Source organism: Zootoca vivipara, chromosome 11 (assembly GCF_965207765.1).
Source record: "Zootoca vivipara chromosome 11, rZooViv2.hap1.1, whole genome shotgun sequence".
Classification (NCBI taxonomy): domain Eukaryota; kingdom Metazoa; phylum Chordata; class Lepidosauria; order Squamata; family Lacertidae; genus Zootoca; species Zootoca vivipara.
Window position 1 is genome coordinate 34,903,128 of NC_142594.1, and position 18,888 is coordinate 34,922,015.

General features: G+C 42.8%; 1 protein-coding gene across 1 annotated transcript in view; it reads right to left on the minus strand.

Moving 5' to 3' along the window:
* The window catches only part of CUBN (cubilin), a 139,921-nt gene that overhangs the window by 112,812 nt on the left and 8,221 nt on the right, over nucleotides 1-18,888 (minus strand). The window contains exons 6-14 of the mRNA XM_035129760.3: nucleotides 17,186-17,289; nucleotides 12,561-12,687; nucleotides 10,625-10,793; nucleotides 10,383-10,514; nucleotides 8,481-8,576; nucleotides 6,371-6,492; nucleotides 3,428-3,614; nucleotides 1,367-1,479; nucleotides 340-574 (exon numbers count right to left, since the gene is read on the minus strand). Coding sequence (XP_034985651.3) covers nucleotides 340-574; nucleotides 1,367-1,479; nucleotides 3,428-3,614; nucleotides 6,371-6,492; nucleotides 8,481-8,576; nucleotides 10,383-10,514; nucleotides 10,625-10,793; nucleotides 12,561-12,687; nucleotides 17,186-17,289 — 1,285 coding nt within the window. The remainder of the gene's footprint in view (nucleotides 1-339; nucleotides 575-1,366; nucleotides 1,480-3,427; nucleotides 3,615-6,370; nucleotides 6,493-8,480; nucleotides 8,577-10,382; nucleotides 10,515-10,624; nucleotides 10,794-12,560; nucleotides 12,688-17,185; nucleotides 17,290-18,888) is intronic.

The following is an 18,888-nucleotide window of genomic DNA, read 5'->3' on the forward strand; positions in this document are numbered from 1 at the left end:
ACAGCTACAAAAATAGCTGCCCACATGCCCACAACAGACTTTAGGTTTCCAGAACTTGTAGAGTGGGGAAGTACTAATTGAGGGGAGGCAAGAACGACACTCAGCACATGCATCTCATCAAGCAGCGCTCAGTAATGTGGTAGGGAAACATCAAGGCAGATTCCAGAGACATAAAATTGAAAGGGCTCGCATGTGGGCAATGGCACACAAACACACGCACGGGAAAACTGACTCTCATCTGCATTAACTCCCTAGTGCTGCGGGCACAGTCTTATTTGTGTGTTTCAGCTCTTGATCCTTTTAAATGCAGCCTAATGTTTTCACGCACCACCATCTTACCCGGCTGCCGAGACTCCCAATGAACTGTAAACCCTCGTGCATTCATCATGTGGTCGGAGTGGAGCCAGAAATACAAAGAGTTATGGCTGCTGAAAAGCTCTTCTGGGGGAGAAGACCCACAATATTTCCCCAGCGCGTTTGCTGAAGCCGACTCTCCATCGTGAATCTGGAGAAAGCCTGACCTGCAGCTGATACTCTCCTCCAGCTGGAAGACTGGAAATGTGATCCGCAGGATCTAGCAGGAAAGAACAGAGAGGTTCATTCAATTTGCTTGTTTTTTCTATCCGTGGACTATGAGAGCCTCGGCTGAAGGATGATTAGATATTGTTTATACAGTTACACTGTGCAGATTAGATAGCACACCTGTCCACACAGTCATATGTTTGCCAGAACATTTGGAGGTGCTCTATATAATTTCCTGACAAACCCCAGAGCAGGCAGAAGGATTAGCTATTGCTAAAGGTCAAAGGAAGAGGGAAAGAGATAAAGTGGTGGGTATACACAGAAGTTGACCAGGGGATCTAATCCCAGATGCTCCAAACTATTTTGGTAACCTGATAGCTATTCTGGATTTCATATTATCCCATTTCAACAGGGACACTGAATTCCTCCCAGAAGCTTGGGAGTCCCCAGCCTGAACATCCCCCACCCCCACCCCTGTTTTAAATTTCCCAAAGACAGGACTGGTCAGGCTTGCAGAATCTACATCGATTTATACTAGAACTCCAGGAGACATGAACCAGAGCCAGGTGAAAAAGAAAGACCCTCAGAACGAAGCCCAGAAATAACAGAACTGAACTGAGATGCCATCTTCACAAACACCTACATCTGGTTCCCTGACTGCCCCCGTTTTTTTTTTTTCATAATTTGGGGTGGGGTAGTCATTTTGTTGCTGCCATTGTTAAACAACAGAGAGTCAGAAATCCTTGCCAATCTACTTCCACTCAATGATCTACCTTCTGGACTCCCTTGCCCTAAGATTTGTTTGCTGTTATGCCCTTTCACCCCCAGGTTGTGCAGCTTTTACCTTGTCGTTTGTAGTCCGAAGCACCCAAGCGCAGCTGACTGGCTGATTATATTGCTCAGTGTGATTAAGGTAGCTGAATGAGCCCGACAGGCCTGAAAGTGACCCACCACATGCTGCAGTTATGGAAAAGAGTAAGTAAGTTAATAATCAGCAGTTCCTTGAAGGAAATGAGAAATACCTATCAAGATCCCAAAAAGATCATCTCACCTCTTACCCAACCAGTCACTGCCCTCTGCAGGAGAAGACCTCCTGTAGATATCAGGTCCCTTCTGTACAATGAAGAAATTGGGCCTTTGGTGTGGTGGCACCTGACCTTTGGAATTCCCTCCACTTACATACCAGACAGGTGCCTTTTTGGTGCCTATTGAAGACCTTATTGCTCAACAAGCTCTCTTCAACAGATTAAAATACAGTATTTGGCCCCCATCTGCACTCCCGAGCACAATTCAAAGTGTTGGTGCTGACCTTTAAAGCCCTAAATGGCCTCAGCGCAGTATAGCTGAAGGAGCGCCTCCACCCCCATCACTCAGCCCAGACACTGAGGTCCAGCTCTGAAGGCCTTCTGGAGGTTCCCTCACTGCAAGAATTAAAGTTACAGGGAACCAGGAAGAGGGCCTTTTCGGTAGTGGCGCCTGCCCTGTAGGACACCCTCCCATCAGATGTCAAGGAACAACCATATCCTAGGCCAGGCACGTCCAACAGGTAGATCGTGATCTACCGGTAGATCACTGGATGTCTGTGGTAGATCACTGGTAGATCACTGGCTCCTCTCAAAGAAGCTCAACAACTTTGGCTCCCCTAAAAAATGCTCAACATTTTACCCTTCACCCCCCCCCAAAAAACAGGGCTTTCCCACCTCAGAAAAGCTCAGCAACTCTGACCTGAACCCCTAACAAATGGGGCTTCCTCCTTCCTAAAAAAATCTCAACAACTTTGACCTGAACTCCTAAAAACGAGGCTTTCCTCCTACCTAAAAAAAAGCTTAAGAACTTTGACCAGAACACCCCAAAGGGGGGTAGATCACTGCCAGTTTTTAACTCTGTGAGTAGATCACAGTCTCTTCAGAGTTGGCCACCCCTGTCCTAGGCCAACCCCAGCATCTCTCACCAACAAAGGAAAACAAGCGAACAACAGAGAACCTATGCAAACGTCACTGACAAGAAAAAACCCACCCCATCCCACCCTCCCCCCACCCACTATCCTTCCCCTCCCCTCACCAAAGTCTCAACAAACAAAACTGAGATTGTAACAATCTTAAGAGAGACATTGCTCTCATCTCTGTAAACCAAGAAAATCCTTAATAAAAATGATTTTAAAAAAAAGATGTCAAGGAAATAAACAACTACCTGACTTTTAGAAGACATCTGAAGGCAGCCCTGTTTAGGAGAGTTTTTTAATGTTTGATGTTTTATCGTGTTTTTAGTATTCTGTTGGGAGCTGCCCAGAGTGGCTGGGGAAAACCAGCCAGATGGGTGGGGTAACAACAACAACAACAACAACAACAACAACAACAACAACAACATTTAAAGCAGGATTATACCATTTTAAACAGCCATGGCTTCTCCAAAAGAATTCTGGGAGCTGAAGATCTTTAAGGGTGTTGAGAGTTGTTAGGAGATGCTTATTCCTTTCACAGGACTACAATTCCCAGTTTCCTGGGAAGAGATATTGATTGTTAAACAACTGTGAGAGTTGTAGCTCCGTGAAAAGAACAAGGATCACCTAGCCGTTCTCAGCACCCTTGTGGTCAAGCAGGGATGCAGAGATACACTGTACAGTCTGAAAGCTGCTCAGGACAAGAAGCTAGGTCCAGATAAGCAGCATTAAAGGACTAGTTGGAATTCTATTTCCCATTGATCGCTGCTAAGTTGACAGCTGCAATGCCGCCCTCTGATCACCTGCAGTGGGTGGAGCTATAGCGCATCAAAGAACAGGCAACAGCTTCCTTCTTCAGGCAAACTGCCTCAATGGCACAGATCACAAGGCACCCGCATCCTGCTGCTAGAACCTGCCGTTTAGGATCCCTGAGTGCTTTGTGACGTTCATTTATGGCGCACTTACCTTGTTGGGGTGTCTGGCACTGAGGTCCAGTCCAGCTGCTTGTACATTCACAAAAGTAGCCATTCACCGCATCGGTGCAACTTCCTCCGTGCTGGCAAGGATTGCTGGAGCACTCGTCAATGTTTTCTGTACAGTTGGCACCTGTCCAGCCAGGATGACACACACAGTTGTAGCCAGAGACTGTGGTCTGCAGACATAAAGCCAAACAAAAGAGAAACCAAACACATATGAATCCACTACTGCCATAACCTAGAAGCAGTTTCAAGGTACTTTAGACCATGTTGAACAAGCTTTGTATGCATGGTTGCTATATGGCTTAATAATAATAATTTTTGCATCCTACCTTTCCTTCTTCAGGAGCCCAGGTTGACATGCAGGAATCACAATACAGTGGTACCTCGACTTATGAACGACTCGACAACCGAATTTTTCGACTTACGAGTGGGGCAAATGGCCGCACGCTTACAAATTTCTCGACATCCGAACGGAAACCGCTGTGGTTTTAGATAGGGTTTTTTCGACTTACACATTTTTAGATGGGGTTGCTTCGACTTACGAATTTTCCATTTCCAATGCATTCCTATGGGAAATCGCGTTTCCAATGGCGCTTTTCGACTTACGAATTTTTCGACCTATGAAGGTGCCTTCGGAATGGATTAAATTTGTAAGTCGAGGCACCACTGTATGTAAAAACCATAATTAAAATAGTATCTGTGCAAATTCTACTCAGATTTGGCTTTTGGGACACCACTGCAAATAATGTAATAGTCAGCAAAAGCCAGATCCATGCTGAAATTAGACCAGAGGTTCCCAACCTTTTTTTGGCCATGCTTTAAAATCCTGACACCTCCCCCTCCCCAGTGACATATAATTCTTATTATTCAAAAAATGAACTCCTATTCCTCTGGAGGAAGCCTAAAAGGCCATTCACTGTTAATAACTCATTCTCAAATTGCCCCCCTGTGGGGGGGGGGGATGCCCCATGTTGGGAACCATGGATTTAGACCATAGCAGCACATACAGATAAGTGCCTCAGCATAGGCAAAAAGAGCTAGAAGTCAACCATGTGGGGTGTCCTTGTGCTGAAATGGAAAAAAAAATTAACTACAATAAAAAATAATTTGTATAGATTTTCTTCAAATCAAAGCATGTTGCTGAAACCGTTGCAATAACTCTGTATCCTTAGCCCATGGGTAGGCAAACTAAGGCCTGGGGGCCGAATCTGGTCCAATCGCCTTCTAAATCTGGCCCGCAGATGGTATGGGAATCAGCGTGTTTTTACATGAGTAGAATGGGTCCTTTTATTTAAAATGTATCTATGGGTTATTTGTGGGGCCTGCCTGGTGTTTTTACATGAGTAGTATGTTCTTTTATTTAAAATGCATCTCTGGGTTATTTGTGGGGGCATAGGAATTTGTTCATTTTTTTTTCAAAATATAGTCCAGCTCCCCATAAGGTCTGAGGAACAGTGGACCGGCCTCCTGCTGAAAATTTTTGCTGACCCCTGCAGCCCAACACTGACCCTTTGGGAACTAAAGTGGAGACATAATGGCAGGGTTTGCACATAACCAAAACTTATGGTTTGGACTGCCACTCATTGCCCTGTAAAATATGAGTGAACACTGACATGAGAGGAGATAGAGGATGTACTTGCCAAATGGCAAAAATTAATATAGCTTAGAGTAGGAGAGCAATCAATGGACAGCACTAAAACCCTCAGACTCATGTGCTCCCCTTTCTGGCAGGAGGAGACTAAAAACTTTCACCTCCATTTTTTATTAACTACAGTTTAGTATTGGGACTGAACCCTAAACTGTTGTTAATTTTAACTACGGCTTGGCATATTTCAGTAATGAACAGGGTGGGTTCAGACACATTGCTAAACTGTGGGTAGGGATGAGGGAGAGATTCAATTCAGTTCACATTTAAGGGTTAACCTGTCTATTTTGCATTTTCCAAAACAATGTGTGAGCTGAAATACAGCCATGCTTCAGAATTCATACTTCTCCGAATTTTACAATGCAGTTTTTCAAGCCAGGTAATGCATACAGAAATGCATACACAGCGGTAAATTCTGCATATAAATGTATATGTTTGGGGGGGAAATAACATACCAAAATATGCTTTACTGGGGAATACTGATTTACAAAATTGTGTATATTGGGCAAAATTTGATATAGACATATCTATATTAGGAGAAATTCACACTGAGCTGCAGATAAACCTTCACATGAGAACTTTTAAAAAAAGTAAATCAATTTGCAATTCCCACCCTTATGAAAGATTGTCATTTTAATGCACATTTCTCCTAATATAGTCATACCTCGGGTTACAGACTCTTCAGGTTGTGTGTTTTCGGTTTGCGCACTGCGCCGAACCTGGGTTCGGGTTAATTCCGGGTTTCGGCGCTTACGCATGCACAGACGCGCCACTGCGGGTTGCGAACGTTCCTCCCACAAGGATCACGTTCGCAACCCAAGTGTCCACTGTATATCATTTTTTGTTAACGTACACATTTTTGTAAGCATTCAAAGTATATGATGCATTTTTTGTGTTATTTTCAAATGATATTAATAAATAATAATAATATCACATGCATTCCTATGCAATCTTTTCCCCGATATATTCATTTTTGGTTGGCAATGATATCACAAAATTCAGAGAAGTGCAAACTTCAAAAGAGAGCCGAGTTTCAGTTCACATGTTGTTTTGAGAACTGTGAACTAGGTAAGTTCGCACAGAATGAGAATGAAGTCAAATTTCTCTTCATCCTTCCAGTTTAATGTAATAATTTATAGACATCTTTTTTAGCAATGCAACAGCAAAGTCCTATGTTCTTAGATGTTATGAGCCAACACGTAACTTGATCTTCTCAAAGCTTAATATTATAAAAATTCATGACATCTAAAATCGTATGCTTTCAACATAGCATTGAACACTTACAAGACACACTCCATTTAGACAAGGGTTTTGGGTTTGGCAGATAGTACTCAGTGCAACACACCCACTGGGGCCATAGCCACTCCCAGTGTATCCAGCCGGGCAGATACAACTAGGCAAAAGGCCTGCAAAAAAGAAGAAAGAGGCAAACTAATCAAAGCTATGAATGCCATCATAATTTGATATTAATCATGTTGAACACCCCTGTTTCAAAGGGCTGCTTTATCAGCAGCAAAATCTTCAAACAATCCATTGTAGTTGGCTTTTTAAAATTGTGACTTACAAATAATTTAAGATGCAATCCTCTGATTTAAGTCAGATTACTTAAACTAGCCTGGTTTGAAACCCATACGCTCAAGAGAAATGTAACCAACGATTTAAGCAACAGAGTAAAATAAAAGCCCTATTTTTTAAAACAACAACTACAACAACCTTGATGTAGACAATATTTTCCAGCTGTTTAGTCAAGCAAAAGCTGTTACTGGGAATTACCGGTAAGTGCATAGTGATGTTTAGCGGGAAATCCATTTCAATTATTAGGGTAAATATAATGGCTTGCTTACTCAATCCTTTTTTACAGGGATTAGCCCCAGTTAAAAATCTGATTCAATTACAAAGCATTGAAATTCCTGATCTGCAGCATGAGAGTGTCTGTGCTTGTTATTTTACTGTAGTATTGGGGGAGTTCAGGGGGCATCATATCCCTGCCCCCTACATGTTGGTGAAGCCCCCAGTGCCCGGCATCTGTGCCAGGGAGAGGAGGAAGAAGTCAGAAGATTGAAGTGGGGAGCTGACAGGCACTCAGCTTCCTGTAGTGATTGGTCCCTTAACTTGAGAGGGGTCTCCTCTCATCCAATAGTGTGCTCCTGAGCAATGCATTATGGATAGAGATTTGCATAAAATGTAGTAGTAGTAGTAGCAGCAGCAGCAGCATTAGCATTTAAATTTCTATCCCATCCTTCCAAAATAACTCAGGGCAGCAAACACCAAAGTGGTGAAACAATACTATAAAAAAAATAGAATAAAAACATATTTAAGAACAATTAAAAACTTCCGAAATATTTAAAGGCATCAAGCATGTCTTTATATTAGGCATTGTTTTAGATATCATCCTCATGTATAAATGATGATAAAGTTAGCTCTAGGACAGCATACTGAGAAGACACATAATTCTCCCCACTCTGGGGAGGCGAATTGTAGTTCTGTTTAAATTACACCCATTGTTTCTCAGTTTTAAATAGAAATACCATTTGTGTCACCAGAGGCAGGAGTTCAAAGCTGCAAAGTGATTTCCCTCAATAGAATGCATTTTAACAACAACAAAAAATTCCTTCCAGTTTCCACCCTCTTGCCTTTTCTCTTCACAACAAGCCTTTGAAGCAGGTTCAGCAGAAGCAGAATGGGTGAGAGAGACAGATCACATACACACCATACTTTTAAAGCACAGGGTTTCCCCAAAAGACTCTCTGGACCTGTAGTTTTACCCCTCCCAGAGGTATAATTCCCAGAACCCTTAACAAAATACAGTTCCCACAATTATTTTTGGGGAAACTAGTGCTTTAAACGGCCTCGGCCCAGTATACCTGAAGGAGCGTCTCCACTCCCATTGTTCTGCCTGTACACTGAGGTCCAGTTCTGAGGGCCTTCTGGTGGTTCCCTCACTGCAAGAAGTGAGGTTACATGGAACCAGGCAGAGGGCCTTCTTGGTGGTGGCACCCGCCCTGTGGAATGCCCTCCCATAAGATGTCAAGGAAATAAACAACCATCTGACTATTAGAAGACATCTGAAAGCAGCCTTGTTTAGGGGAGTTTTTAATGTTTGATGTTTTATCGTGTTTTTAATATTTTGTTGAGAGCTGCCCAGAGTGGCTGGGGAAACCCAGTCAGATGGGCGGAGTATAAATAAATTTATTATTATTATTATTATTATTATTATTATTATTATTATTATTATTATGGTGTGGATGTGACTAGTGACAGGCCCAAGACCACCCAATGCACTTCATGGCTGAACGGGGATTTCAACCAGGGTCTGTTTATTGTTCACCCAACTTTCTGTTCCACCACACTAGGGTTCAGGATGAGGATGGTGGTGATTTAGCAACAGCATTACCTGCTATACTGGTACATGCAGCGAGTGGATGACAACCTCCATTGTTTACTGAGCAAATATTAACCTGGGTGCACACTTTCCCATCTCCTTCATAGCCTGGTTAGGAAAAAAAACCAGCAATTTTATCAAGCTGCAGTGTCATATGATAGCAAACATGTGTTTATACTGTCAAGCCGTTGAAAAGATGACAGAGAACAGTGACAAATGAAGCCAGAGGCAAATTCTTCCGCAGTTTTATCATCCAATGAAGGCTTGTTCGGGTCCTCCTGACATTAGCACAAAGCCTGTCTATTTTAATATAGCTTATAAATCAGCAGGAAGTCGAGCGATCCAAGTCTCATGAGCTGGACAGTATCATCAGCCGTTGCACTTGGTTCTGCAGCGACTTCCCTAGATCTCTGCCATGTGGCGGGTTCCTGTAACAGCCCCAGATGCAATGGGGCTGGAGTGGTTGGTGCAAGCCAGATGTAAGCTGGCATCCCTGTGGAGCCAGGCGCCGTTAAACTTTCCCAGAAACAAATCACTCAAAGGGGTGGGGGTGAGGAATGTTAGGCTTCCTTCCCACGGACTGCCATTTTCAGTTTCTATTTCTCATTTTTTCCTGTCTTAAGTTTGGTTCTCCACATTTCCTCCTCAGCTAGCAATTAAAAAGTCCCCCTCAAAATCCACCAGCATTTTAATGCTAATTGATCCTAAAACACATGTGCTTGTAGGGAATTTTTGCCTAAAACACACATTTTTGCAAAGCGATTTCCCTCAATAGAATAAAAATAAATAAATAAATAAAAATTCCTTCCAGTAGCACCTTAGAGACCAACTAAGTTTGTCATAGGTATGAGCTTTTGTGTGGAAGCTCATATCTGAAGAAGTGTGCATGCACACAAAAGTTCATACCTATGACAAACTTAGTTGGTCTCTAAGGTGCTACTGGAAGGAATTTTTATTTATTTATTTATTTGTTTCGACTACGTCAGACCAACACGGCTACCTACCTCCTACCTGTAACTAGAATGCATTTTGTATGTTACTTTTCACTAACATATGTATGTTTATGCACCATTTACTGCAATATATGCATTTTTGTACGCATTGCTTGGCTGGAAAACTCAGGAGAACATATCAAGGGGACAGGGAATGTTGTGCTTTGTAGATTTGGAAAAAAGCAGGGGGTGGGCACCCCCCCCACACACACAACACAAGCTTAGCAGGTAAGAGGGAACTGGAACTGGCAACAGCAAAGTACATGTTTCATAGTGTCAAGAAACTCCGGGATACAAAAAGAACCTTAATAGCCACTTCACCTATCCTTGCTAGATCCCTAGCAATGCACTATCATCCACCTTACAGTGTGTGTCACAGGGAGAAAACAAACATGATGCGCCTTCATACCATTTCCTGGACCGTGTGCAAACAGAATCAAAGTGCTTCACATTTGTTGGATAAGGCAATGCATATTTTCTCAGCAGTCCAACTGAATGCAATGGGAATTGCAGCCTAAAATGCTCTCAGGAGACTCAGGGAAGTCCACTGCTTTCAAGTAAGGAAGGAAATCCACAGAGTTTCCTACTCAGCCTGAACAGGGATAAAAGTCCTTTACAGTCTCAAAGACTGTAATCAGTTTTTGCCCTGCATCACAATGGAATTTGCCTTCTTTGATAAAATCACTATAGAACCTCGCAGTCTCATAATAAATGACATCATTACAACCAGGTGAAGAAAACTATTGAACCTTTCCATTCATAATGTATTTGTCTTTCTGCAGATAGTTGAAAGATGGCAGGTTCCCAAAGGACAGGTCGGACCAATTTGCCAGATATTATTGAGTAGGTATAGCAGCATCAAGGTCTACAAAACAGCAAAGCTGAAACCGGTTGAGAAATGCAGAGGACGCCCATTTTTTACCTGGTGGGCAATAGCTGCAATGGAAGGAGCCCATGGTGTTGATGCACTGAACCACTGGAGCAGTTGAACAGCCTCCAGTATCTATCTCACATTCATTAATATCTTGGCAGGTGTAGCCGTTTCCTTGCCAACCTATGGAAACAGAAAGTTGCATGATACGGCTAGCTACTGTGAGGATAGAGTGATGGAGCAGATGGGCCTCTGGTCTGATCCAGCAGGACTCTTTTTATTTCCTTACTCACCTGATGGACAAGGACCACAGGAGTAAGAGCCTGGCTGGTTTTGGCACTGCACAGGAGGATCCAGTGAGCAGGGCGGTTTAGGGAGGCTACACTCATCGATGTCAGCAGTGCAGGCAGGGCTCCCTGGGGGCGCCATCCAGCCAGCATCACAGATGCAGCTGTACTTGGGCTGTCAAGTTAAAACAGGGAAATCATGAACATGCCAGTGTAAATGCCACAAGAGGAACTGCTCCTAATAAACCTTTTGCACTATTGCTAATTTCAAGCCAGGCTTGCAGCTGCACAGTGATCTCCCTTTAAAGGGTAAAGGGGACCCCTGGCCATTAGGTCAAGTCATGACCGACCCTGGGGTTGCGGCACTCATCTCATGTTATGTTATTGGCCGAGGGAGCTGGCGTACAGCTTCCAGGTCATGTGGCCAGCATGACTAAGCCGCTTCTGGTGAACCAGAGCAGCGCACGGAAACGCCGTTTACCTTCCCGCTGTAGTGGTACCTATTTATCTACTTGCACTTTGACGTGCTTTCGAACTGCTAGGTTGACAGGAGCTGGGACCGAGCAACGGGAGCTCACCCCGTCGTGGAGATTCGAACCACCGACGTTCTGATCAGCAAGCCCTAGGCTCTGTGGTTTAACCCACAGCATCACCCGCATCCCTTGATTTGCCTTTACAGAGCCCCATTTCTGTGTTCTTTGCCCAAGCTTGCTCTCCTCTACTAGCAGCAGAGGCTTAATGTGCTCCAGTAAAAGGGAACCTGTAATTTAATCAGAATAGGCCAGAGAATGACCAGTAATCATGAAATCAGCCTAAATATAATTAAATTCAGCGAGCACAACCTACTAGTGTATCGTAAGACTGATACAAACATAACCATCTACAAATAAACTTGGCTGCTCTGTCTTTGGAATACTGTGGGTTTGTTATGCTTTGGGGAAAATTCACAAACAAAAGTAATTCATTCACTGACGAAATGCATTTAAAGCTAGTATAGTCTGAACCAGAGCAATTCAAACTCCAAAACAAGGGCCAAGGGTGCTAGCAGGATTTTCTGGCCCCAGTACTTTGTGAATGTGGCCTTCCAAACCACTTGAAAAAAGGCCACAGATTTGCATCAAATTTGCATGTTTTGCATTATATGCAGATGTGTGTTCTCTCTTGCAGGTAGACTAAAGGACCCAATAATAAATCAGTGGCCACATACATAATAAAATGCCTAGCAGGCAGAATGTGAACATCTGAAGTTTTTGCCATATTTGCATTTCCATACAGTACTAGAAAAGGCTTAACCTATTGAATTTTTGCCTACCACGAAGCTGCTAAAGGCACAAGGATCCTGATTTTACACAATGCCTACATGAAACCAAAGCTTAAGTTTCAATCCTAAACCCACTTACCTGGGAGTAAACACAAAATACCTACTTCTGAGTAGACATACAGTACATGCAACTGAACTGCAATTTAACTATAGAGTGAATTCTTAATGGTCCTTGGCTCCTGCCCATGCCAAAGTCTTTTTGTAAAGTTTTTTGCATTTGCTATTTAGGGATGGGGGCAGTTCTTTAACTCTCACTTGTACTTATTATGTAGTAGTAAGTGCAGAACATTGCCTCTGTGGACTGCATGATCTCAAACAAACCCACCCTAGGAAAGATGCATCCTGGTTGCTAGGGAAAAGGAAGGACAAACTGCAGGTATTCCAAGGACTAGAAAATAAAACAGAAGCAGGAACAGTGCACTAAAGGGGAATGAAAAGCAGCAGCATTTTAGAACCCCAGGAATTCCTATGTCCAAACACCTATCGCAGCTCTGACTCAGTGGATAAAAAAGTGGGAGCAGCCAGGCTTGTTCATCTCACAGAAATTGTTCAGGAGGCTACCTGCACATTTTGCTTCATAACTTTCTTTCTCGGAGGGCTACATCGACTCTCTTTGCTTACCTGACCAGGTTGCTCCCTGTTTCCATCAACACAGAGCCCATGCCCACAGAGAGCAGGAGATCTCCCTTGGCAGTCATCATATTTTGACACGCAGTGAGGTCCATAGGTTTCTGGTGCACAGGTGCAGCTTTCAGAGGAAGAATGAAATAACACTGTAACACCCTTCCATGTGCCTAAGTTCTGCCCTCAATCTGCCAAACATTAACCAGTTTCATGCTATGAGTTATGATGTCTTAATTTGTACACTTATATCTGATCTGCAGCATCTCCTGCAACTTCCAAAGACCTCAGGAGCTCATTCCACAGTAACAGAGCAGGGCATTCAGTATGGCATCCTCTCTTCTGGGGAAGAGCTTTCCTGTTGAGATATTGGCAGGTGCCCTCTGGAAACAAATGAAGACATTTTTGTTCCAAGATCCCAACAAGATAAATGGGTCTCTACCATGGGTGTCCTTAAAAAAATTAAAAAATACACCTGCTATTTGTTGTGTTGATTTAGAATGGGTTTTAGCTGTTTTATGGTACATTGCCTTGAGAGGTGTGTGGAGCAGTGTTTCCCAACCTTGTGCCTCCAGATGTTTTGGGACTACAACTCCCATCATCCCTAGCTAGCAAGACCAGTGGTCAGGAATGATGGGAATTGTAGTCCGAAAACAGCTGGAGGCACAAGGTTGGGAAACACTGGTGTGGAGAATGCAAGAATTAACAGTAAGAATGTTATGCTTTTTTTAAGTGTCCAGAAAGATGAAGAAATTTATGAGTCATCAGAGTATTCTACGTGATTTCCTCGACTTGCATCAAACTTTTTCTCTACTTTGTAACATCTAGTTAACTTGGCTAGTGTTTGGATCTAGAGCCTGCCTTGCTTCCACTAACCTGAAGCCATTCCCTCCATTTACAGTGTTTCAACTGTAAGTGGCATTCCTTTTTTTTAGCCAAAAAACAGAACAAAACAAAAAACACCACCACACACACATTAGGTGGAGCTATAAGCAGGTTTGGGGTGACTCCAAGGTCTGCAGAAGCACACAAATTATTTAGGGGGGAAAGACCTAAGGGGAGAAGCTCCTCAAAATAGTCCAATGAGGACTAAGCATATTCAATGCCTACAGAATGCTGATGGTGGGGATGGAAAACAGAGAGGGGTAGATAGGAAAGAATGACTGGAATCCTGAACAGCAACAATCCTCAGTGCAACTTTGGTTGCAGGTCCCACATGTCATACAGAGAAAAAATTAAAAACTAGACAGGCAACCAGGGGATGAGCTATCTCGGGAAACTCTGCTTGGTTGCTAAACAACAACCCTACCTGCCTCCTTCTTGGTTAGTTGACAATAACAACAGAATTAACCCTTAAGTTACACAGAGAATGATCTCTTCTGTTGCCCTCCCAACAAACTGCAAACAGGCAAAACACTGTGCCAAATTGAAAAAGAGTAAAACAGCTGTAATCTCCTCCCTGGTCTGGGAGCCAGTACCATCACATGTTTGCACTAAGACATGATTTGGCTTAGTGTTCCATGCAAACAATATAAAGCAAATGAAGCTTTTAAACTATATACATTCACAGTTACATTTCATTGTACATGTAACTGTATATGCTCAGATCCCCGTTTCACTGTTAGCCAGAAGTCCAGATTATTAACTTTTCAGTGTTCCACGTTCCATTAGCTGGTTGACTTGATACATTCAAAGCAAGCAAAGCTAGGTTACTGAGCCCAGCCTCCAGTGAAGTGGTACTGATTAACTCAGATTTCAAAGCTTTAATGCTTGACTACCCCCTACCCAACTGTAATAAAGCAATGGCTTGTCTTTTAACAGGTTGTTTATTTCAGACAGTGGGACTTATTTCCTGGAAAACGTGTTTAGAATCAGAGCGTTAGACTCTGTAAGCACAAAGCATCTTCCAGCCTTCCGCCAATCTGGGGAAGATAAAACAAATCGCCCGGTTTAGAAGAAAAAGAACATTGGTTGGCACTTCAAAAAAGTGACCACAAGTCTCAGTGATTAGTCATGCAGACTTCAAAACACCAAGTTCTGCACTGATAGAACTCCCTGAGGAGGTATAAAATGATACTGTATTTTATCTATTTGAATAAGATATTAATTTATTACTACCGTCATGCTGTCCAGATCAAAGCTTTAGAAACAAGAATGTTCAAAAAGATCAGCTCCATAACAATCTCAACAGAACAATGAATGAAGGAATTGTTGGTCACTGTTTTCCATTTCTGGTCATTAGTTTTTTTTCTGAAACATTGCTTTGAATTGAAATGAAATGTGACCCTGTTAAGAAAATGTCAGATAGAAAGCAAGAATAACATTTTCTTAACTAGGACGGTGAGCTCTTTGATATCATCCCTATGGTACTTTTGGGTGGACCAAACATTGTAAGAGCGTCTCCATCCCCATTGTTCTGCCCGGACACTGAGGTCCAGCTCCGAGGGCCTTCTGGTGGTTCCCTCACTGCAAGAAGCGAAGTTACAGGGAACCAGGCAGGGGGCCTTCTCGGTAGTGGCGCCCGTCCTGTGGAACGCCCTCCCACCAGATGTCAAGAAAAAAACAACTATCGGACTTTCAGGAGACATCTGAAGGTAGCCCTGTTTAGGGAAGCTTTTAATATCTGAAGGACTATTGTATTTTAATATTTTGTTGGAAACTGCCCAGAGTGGCTGGGGAAACCCAGCCAGATGGGTGGGGTATAAATAATAAATGGTGATGATGATGATAATGATCTCATTTATTTTTAAATAGGGCATTTCATGTCTTGCATCTGATGAAATAGGCTGTACTCCAGGTGAACAAAGAAAGCTGACATACTAGGTAAAAGGTATAGGTAAAGGACCTCTGGGTGGTTAAGTGCTGTTGCAGGGGGAAATGGGATGTTCATTTTTCTGGGACACTTGGAAGTCATTCAGGTTGGTAGCCATCATTTCTCGCTGCAGAACCAAATTCCAGGATTTAACTATGTGCTACGGTATGTGAAGTGCTTTCCTTCTCTACCCGTCTCACACACAGGGTGGAAAAGGAGGTGTTATGTACTGAGCTGAATCATAGAACAATAGGATCCAGAATCAGCAGTCTGATGGGTCCGCAGGAGCCACCCAATCCAACTCCAGGTGGAAGTGAATCCGCAACCTGATTGGCCTGCAGGAGCAGCCAATCAGGCGGCTGACAGAAGTGAATCCGCAACCTGATTGGCCTGCAGGAGCAGCCAATCAGGCTGCTGTCAGAAGTCAATCCACAAACTGATTGGCCCACAGGTGTAGCCCTGAAGTAGCCAATCACGCAAAGCCCATTGTCTAAATAATGTGTATAAGCAGATGGTTTTGGGAAAAGGGCATTCTTCTCTTCTTCTCCCTGATGACTACGAGCTGAATAAAGAGCATGAAATTCACTCTCGACTCTGAGTATATTTTAGGAGGCAATTCTCAGAGGGTCTGACTGGCAAGCAAGAGAGAATCACAGTGTCCAGAGTGAGATGGGTGACACTTCAGGAAGGTTCTTGTTTTTAACCTTATGTGTGCACAGACAAAGAAGTAGACTAAAGAATAATCAAATCAAGAGTTGCCCTGAACTAATTTGTGTAAAAGCTTGCAAGCTTTCCAAAGCACAAGGAATGCCAAGCAAATATTTGCAGAGGAAGGGATTTTGTGTGTTGTTGTTGTTCCAAAACCAAAATGCTTTGCAGAGAACTCTGGCATGCGGTCCCATTACACTGAGAAAGCTTCGTCAGGAAATTATGGGTTGTTTTTTTTACCAGCTAGCCATTTTTTAAGGAGCAGGACCTTAAAACAAGTCCAAGCTAGGAGGGCTGCATGAAATGGGAAGGGGCAGAGGTAAAAGAGGGTGGAGCAATGAACTTAAAATGTGAACAGTAGGCTAGTTTTGCACACACACACACCCTCCCTACCCTACTCCAGGCAAGCAATATGCACTATCAGGGTTCAAATATATATTCCAGACAGGAAATAACTGTAGTGTAATTGCCCTCTTGGCTTACCATACGGGGAACTGCTGAATCAGCTCTCAGGCAGTGTGTAGTTTAGGTTGAGTTCTTCATTGCAAGCAACAACCTGCTGCATGGTTTGTTCCCTCCATAAACTGTTTTATATTGAAAAGAGTTGTTATAAATTCCCTGAATGGTCTCTTCTTTGTGATACTTTATAAAACCACTCAAGGATGGAGCCGTGACTGACTCCAGCTACAAAAGCTGCTGCTGCTAAAGGTGGGCAGCAGCTGCAGGCTGTTGATCATAGGATCATAGAGTTGGAAGAGACCACGAGGGCCATCCAGTCCAACCCCCTGCCAAGCAGGAAACACCATATGATATGATATGTCTTCCCATTAATCATTGGTCCTTTCCACGTTTTTTCTGTGCATTTCTCACTCAATTTCATAACCACAAAAGTCTGCTTTTATTGTTTTAGAAGTGGATTTGTTGCGACAGACCGTTGTTTAATCTGCTTTTGTTGCACAAGCCTAAATTTCCAGTATCCACTTGAATTCCTCCTGCAAATTGTGATGATCTAGAGGCACTCTTTATTTTTGTATCTTGCATGTTCGTAGCACTCAGCAAAACTATAACGGACATCCTCCTAAGGACATTAGCAGGAGTTACTTACCTGTAACTACCTGGGGTATTTACACACGTTGCCCCATTCTGGCAGCCTAGAGGTGTCCCAGCATAAATCTGACATTCATTAACGTCGGCAGAACAGAATGGCCCCTGAAAACAGAGCAAAATAGAGCTTATTTCCTGAGTAAAACAGACACACAATGGGTTCCGCAGAGCCAATGTGATGATATAGAATTTCAAAAGATTGTAATGCAGCATCTGGTTGGCTTGCGGCAAAACTGCCCTTTGCAAACACTAAAATAAAACTCAGTTGTTCAGATCTCCCCTGCTTGTCCATGGAAATATAGCATGCTTTTATTTAATTTAAAGCATAGGACCATTATAGTAGAAGCATGGAGCTTCCCCTTGGGAAGTGAAATCATGCACCATTAGCCCTCCAGCTCCTAATGCCAAATATGCAAAGGAGCACATGCTCTGCTCAAGGGGTTAATCTTTAGAGATCCATTTGTGTGCTGCCAATGAACACAATACATCCTACTAATACAAGAGGTTCAGTTAAACATCCACACTTGCCTCCCCCGCCCCACTTCCTCTGCATGAATAAAATTTTAATTTTGGAACTTGGGAAACCCTAGAATAGAATAGAATAGTTTATTGGCCAAGTATCAACCATACTTGGAATTTTGCTTTGACTACATTGCAATGTAAAGAAAAACGTATCTTATACAAACGCTATTCCCCTCACAATACAACAGCACAGCGAAAAAACCCCATACCACCAACTGGCCCCCCTTTCGTCCACAACTACAGATTCAACTATTTAATGGCACAAGGAAAAAAGCTATTCCTGTGCCTAGACGTTTTTGTACCAAAGTCCGGATGGGAGTAAATCAAACAGGTGATGACCAGGATGACAGCAATTCTCTCTGCTCTCTTCCTGACTCGAGCGGCATAAAGTGTCTCTATTGGAGGCAAACTAACACCAATTACCCTCTCTGCAGTTCTTACTGCTCGCTGGAGCCTCTTCTTATCCAGCTTAGAGGCTGTATCATGAATAAGATGATCAATGTTTAAATGAAAACCATTTCCACCTATGGTGCATTTCTTATCTGATAGCTTCACAGCACGGACTCTCTCTCTCTCTCTCTCTCTCTCTCTCTCTCTCTCTCTCTCTCTCTCTCTGTGTGTGTGTGTGTTTTGTTATTTCTAATGGATTTCTCCTCCCTTTGCTTTCCTCTCTTTTCTTTTGTTGTTCTTTTCCTTTCTTTATTTCTTTTGATATTTCTGACTTCATTTTTTCTAGACATTATTTTGTTGTATTGTAAAACTTTAATAAAAATTTCTGCAAAAATAAATAAAAAGTAATAAATATTGAAATCTATTGGACTGAGTCCCATCCCACATTAATGCTTCCATAGGATTGTGTTATTGCAAATTTTAATGATGGGTGTTTATATTTTGATTTTGTGTAAGTGGGTTGTTGTTTTTACTTTGTAAATCCAGCAAAGCTCTTCTTGTGTACTAAGCTGCTTAGCCAAAACATTGGTTCAGCTAACGCAGTACACTGACTGACACTGGTTTTCCAGGGTTTCAGATGGAGGACATTCACAGCGCTACCTGGAGATGCTAGGGGTTGAATGTGGGACCTTCTGCAGATGCTCTATCACTGAACTACAGCCCTTCCCCTAATCGATAACACCATGTTTATATTCCTACCTGCTTCTGTGAGCAATGCATTGACTGGGTCCT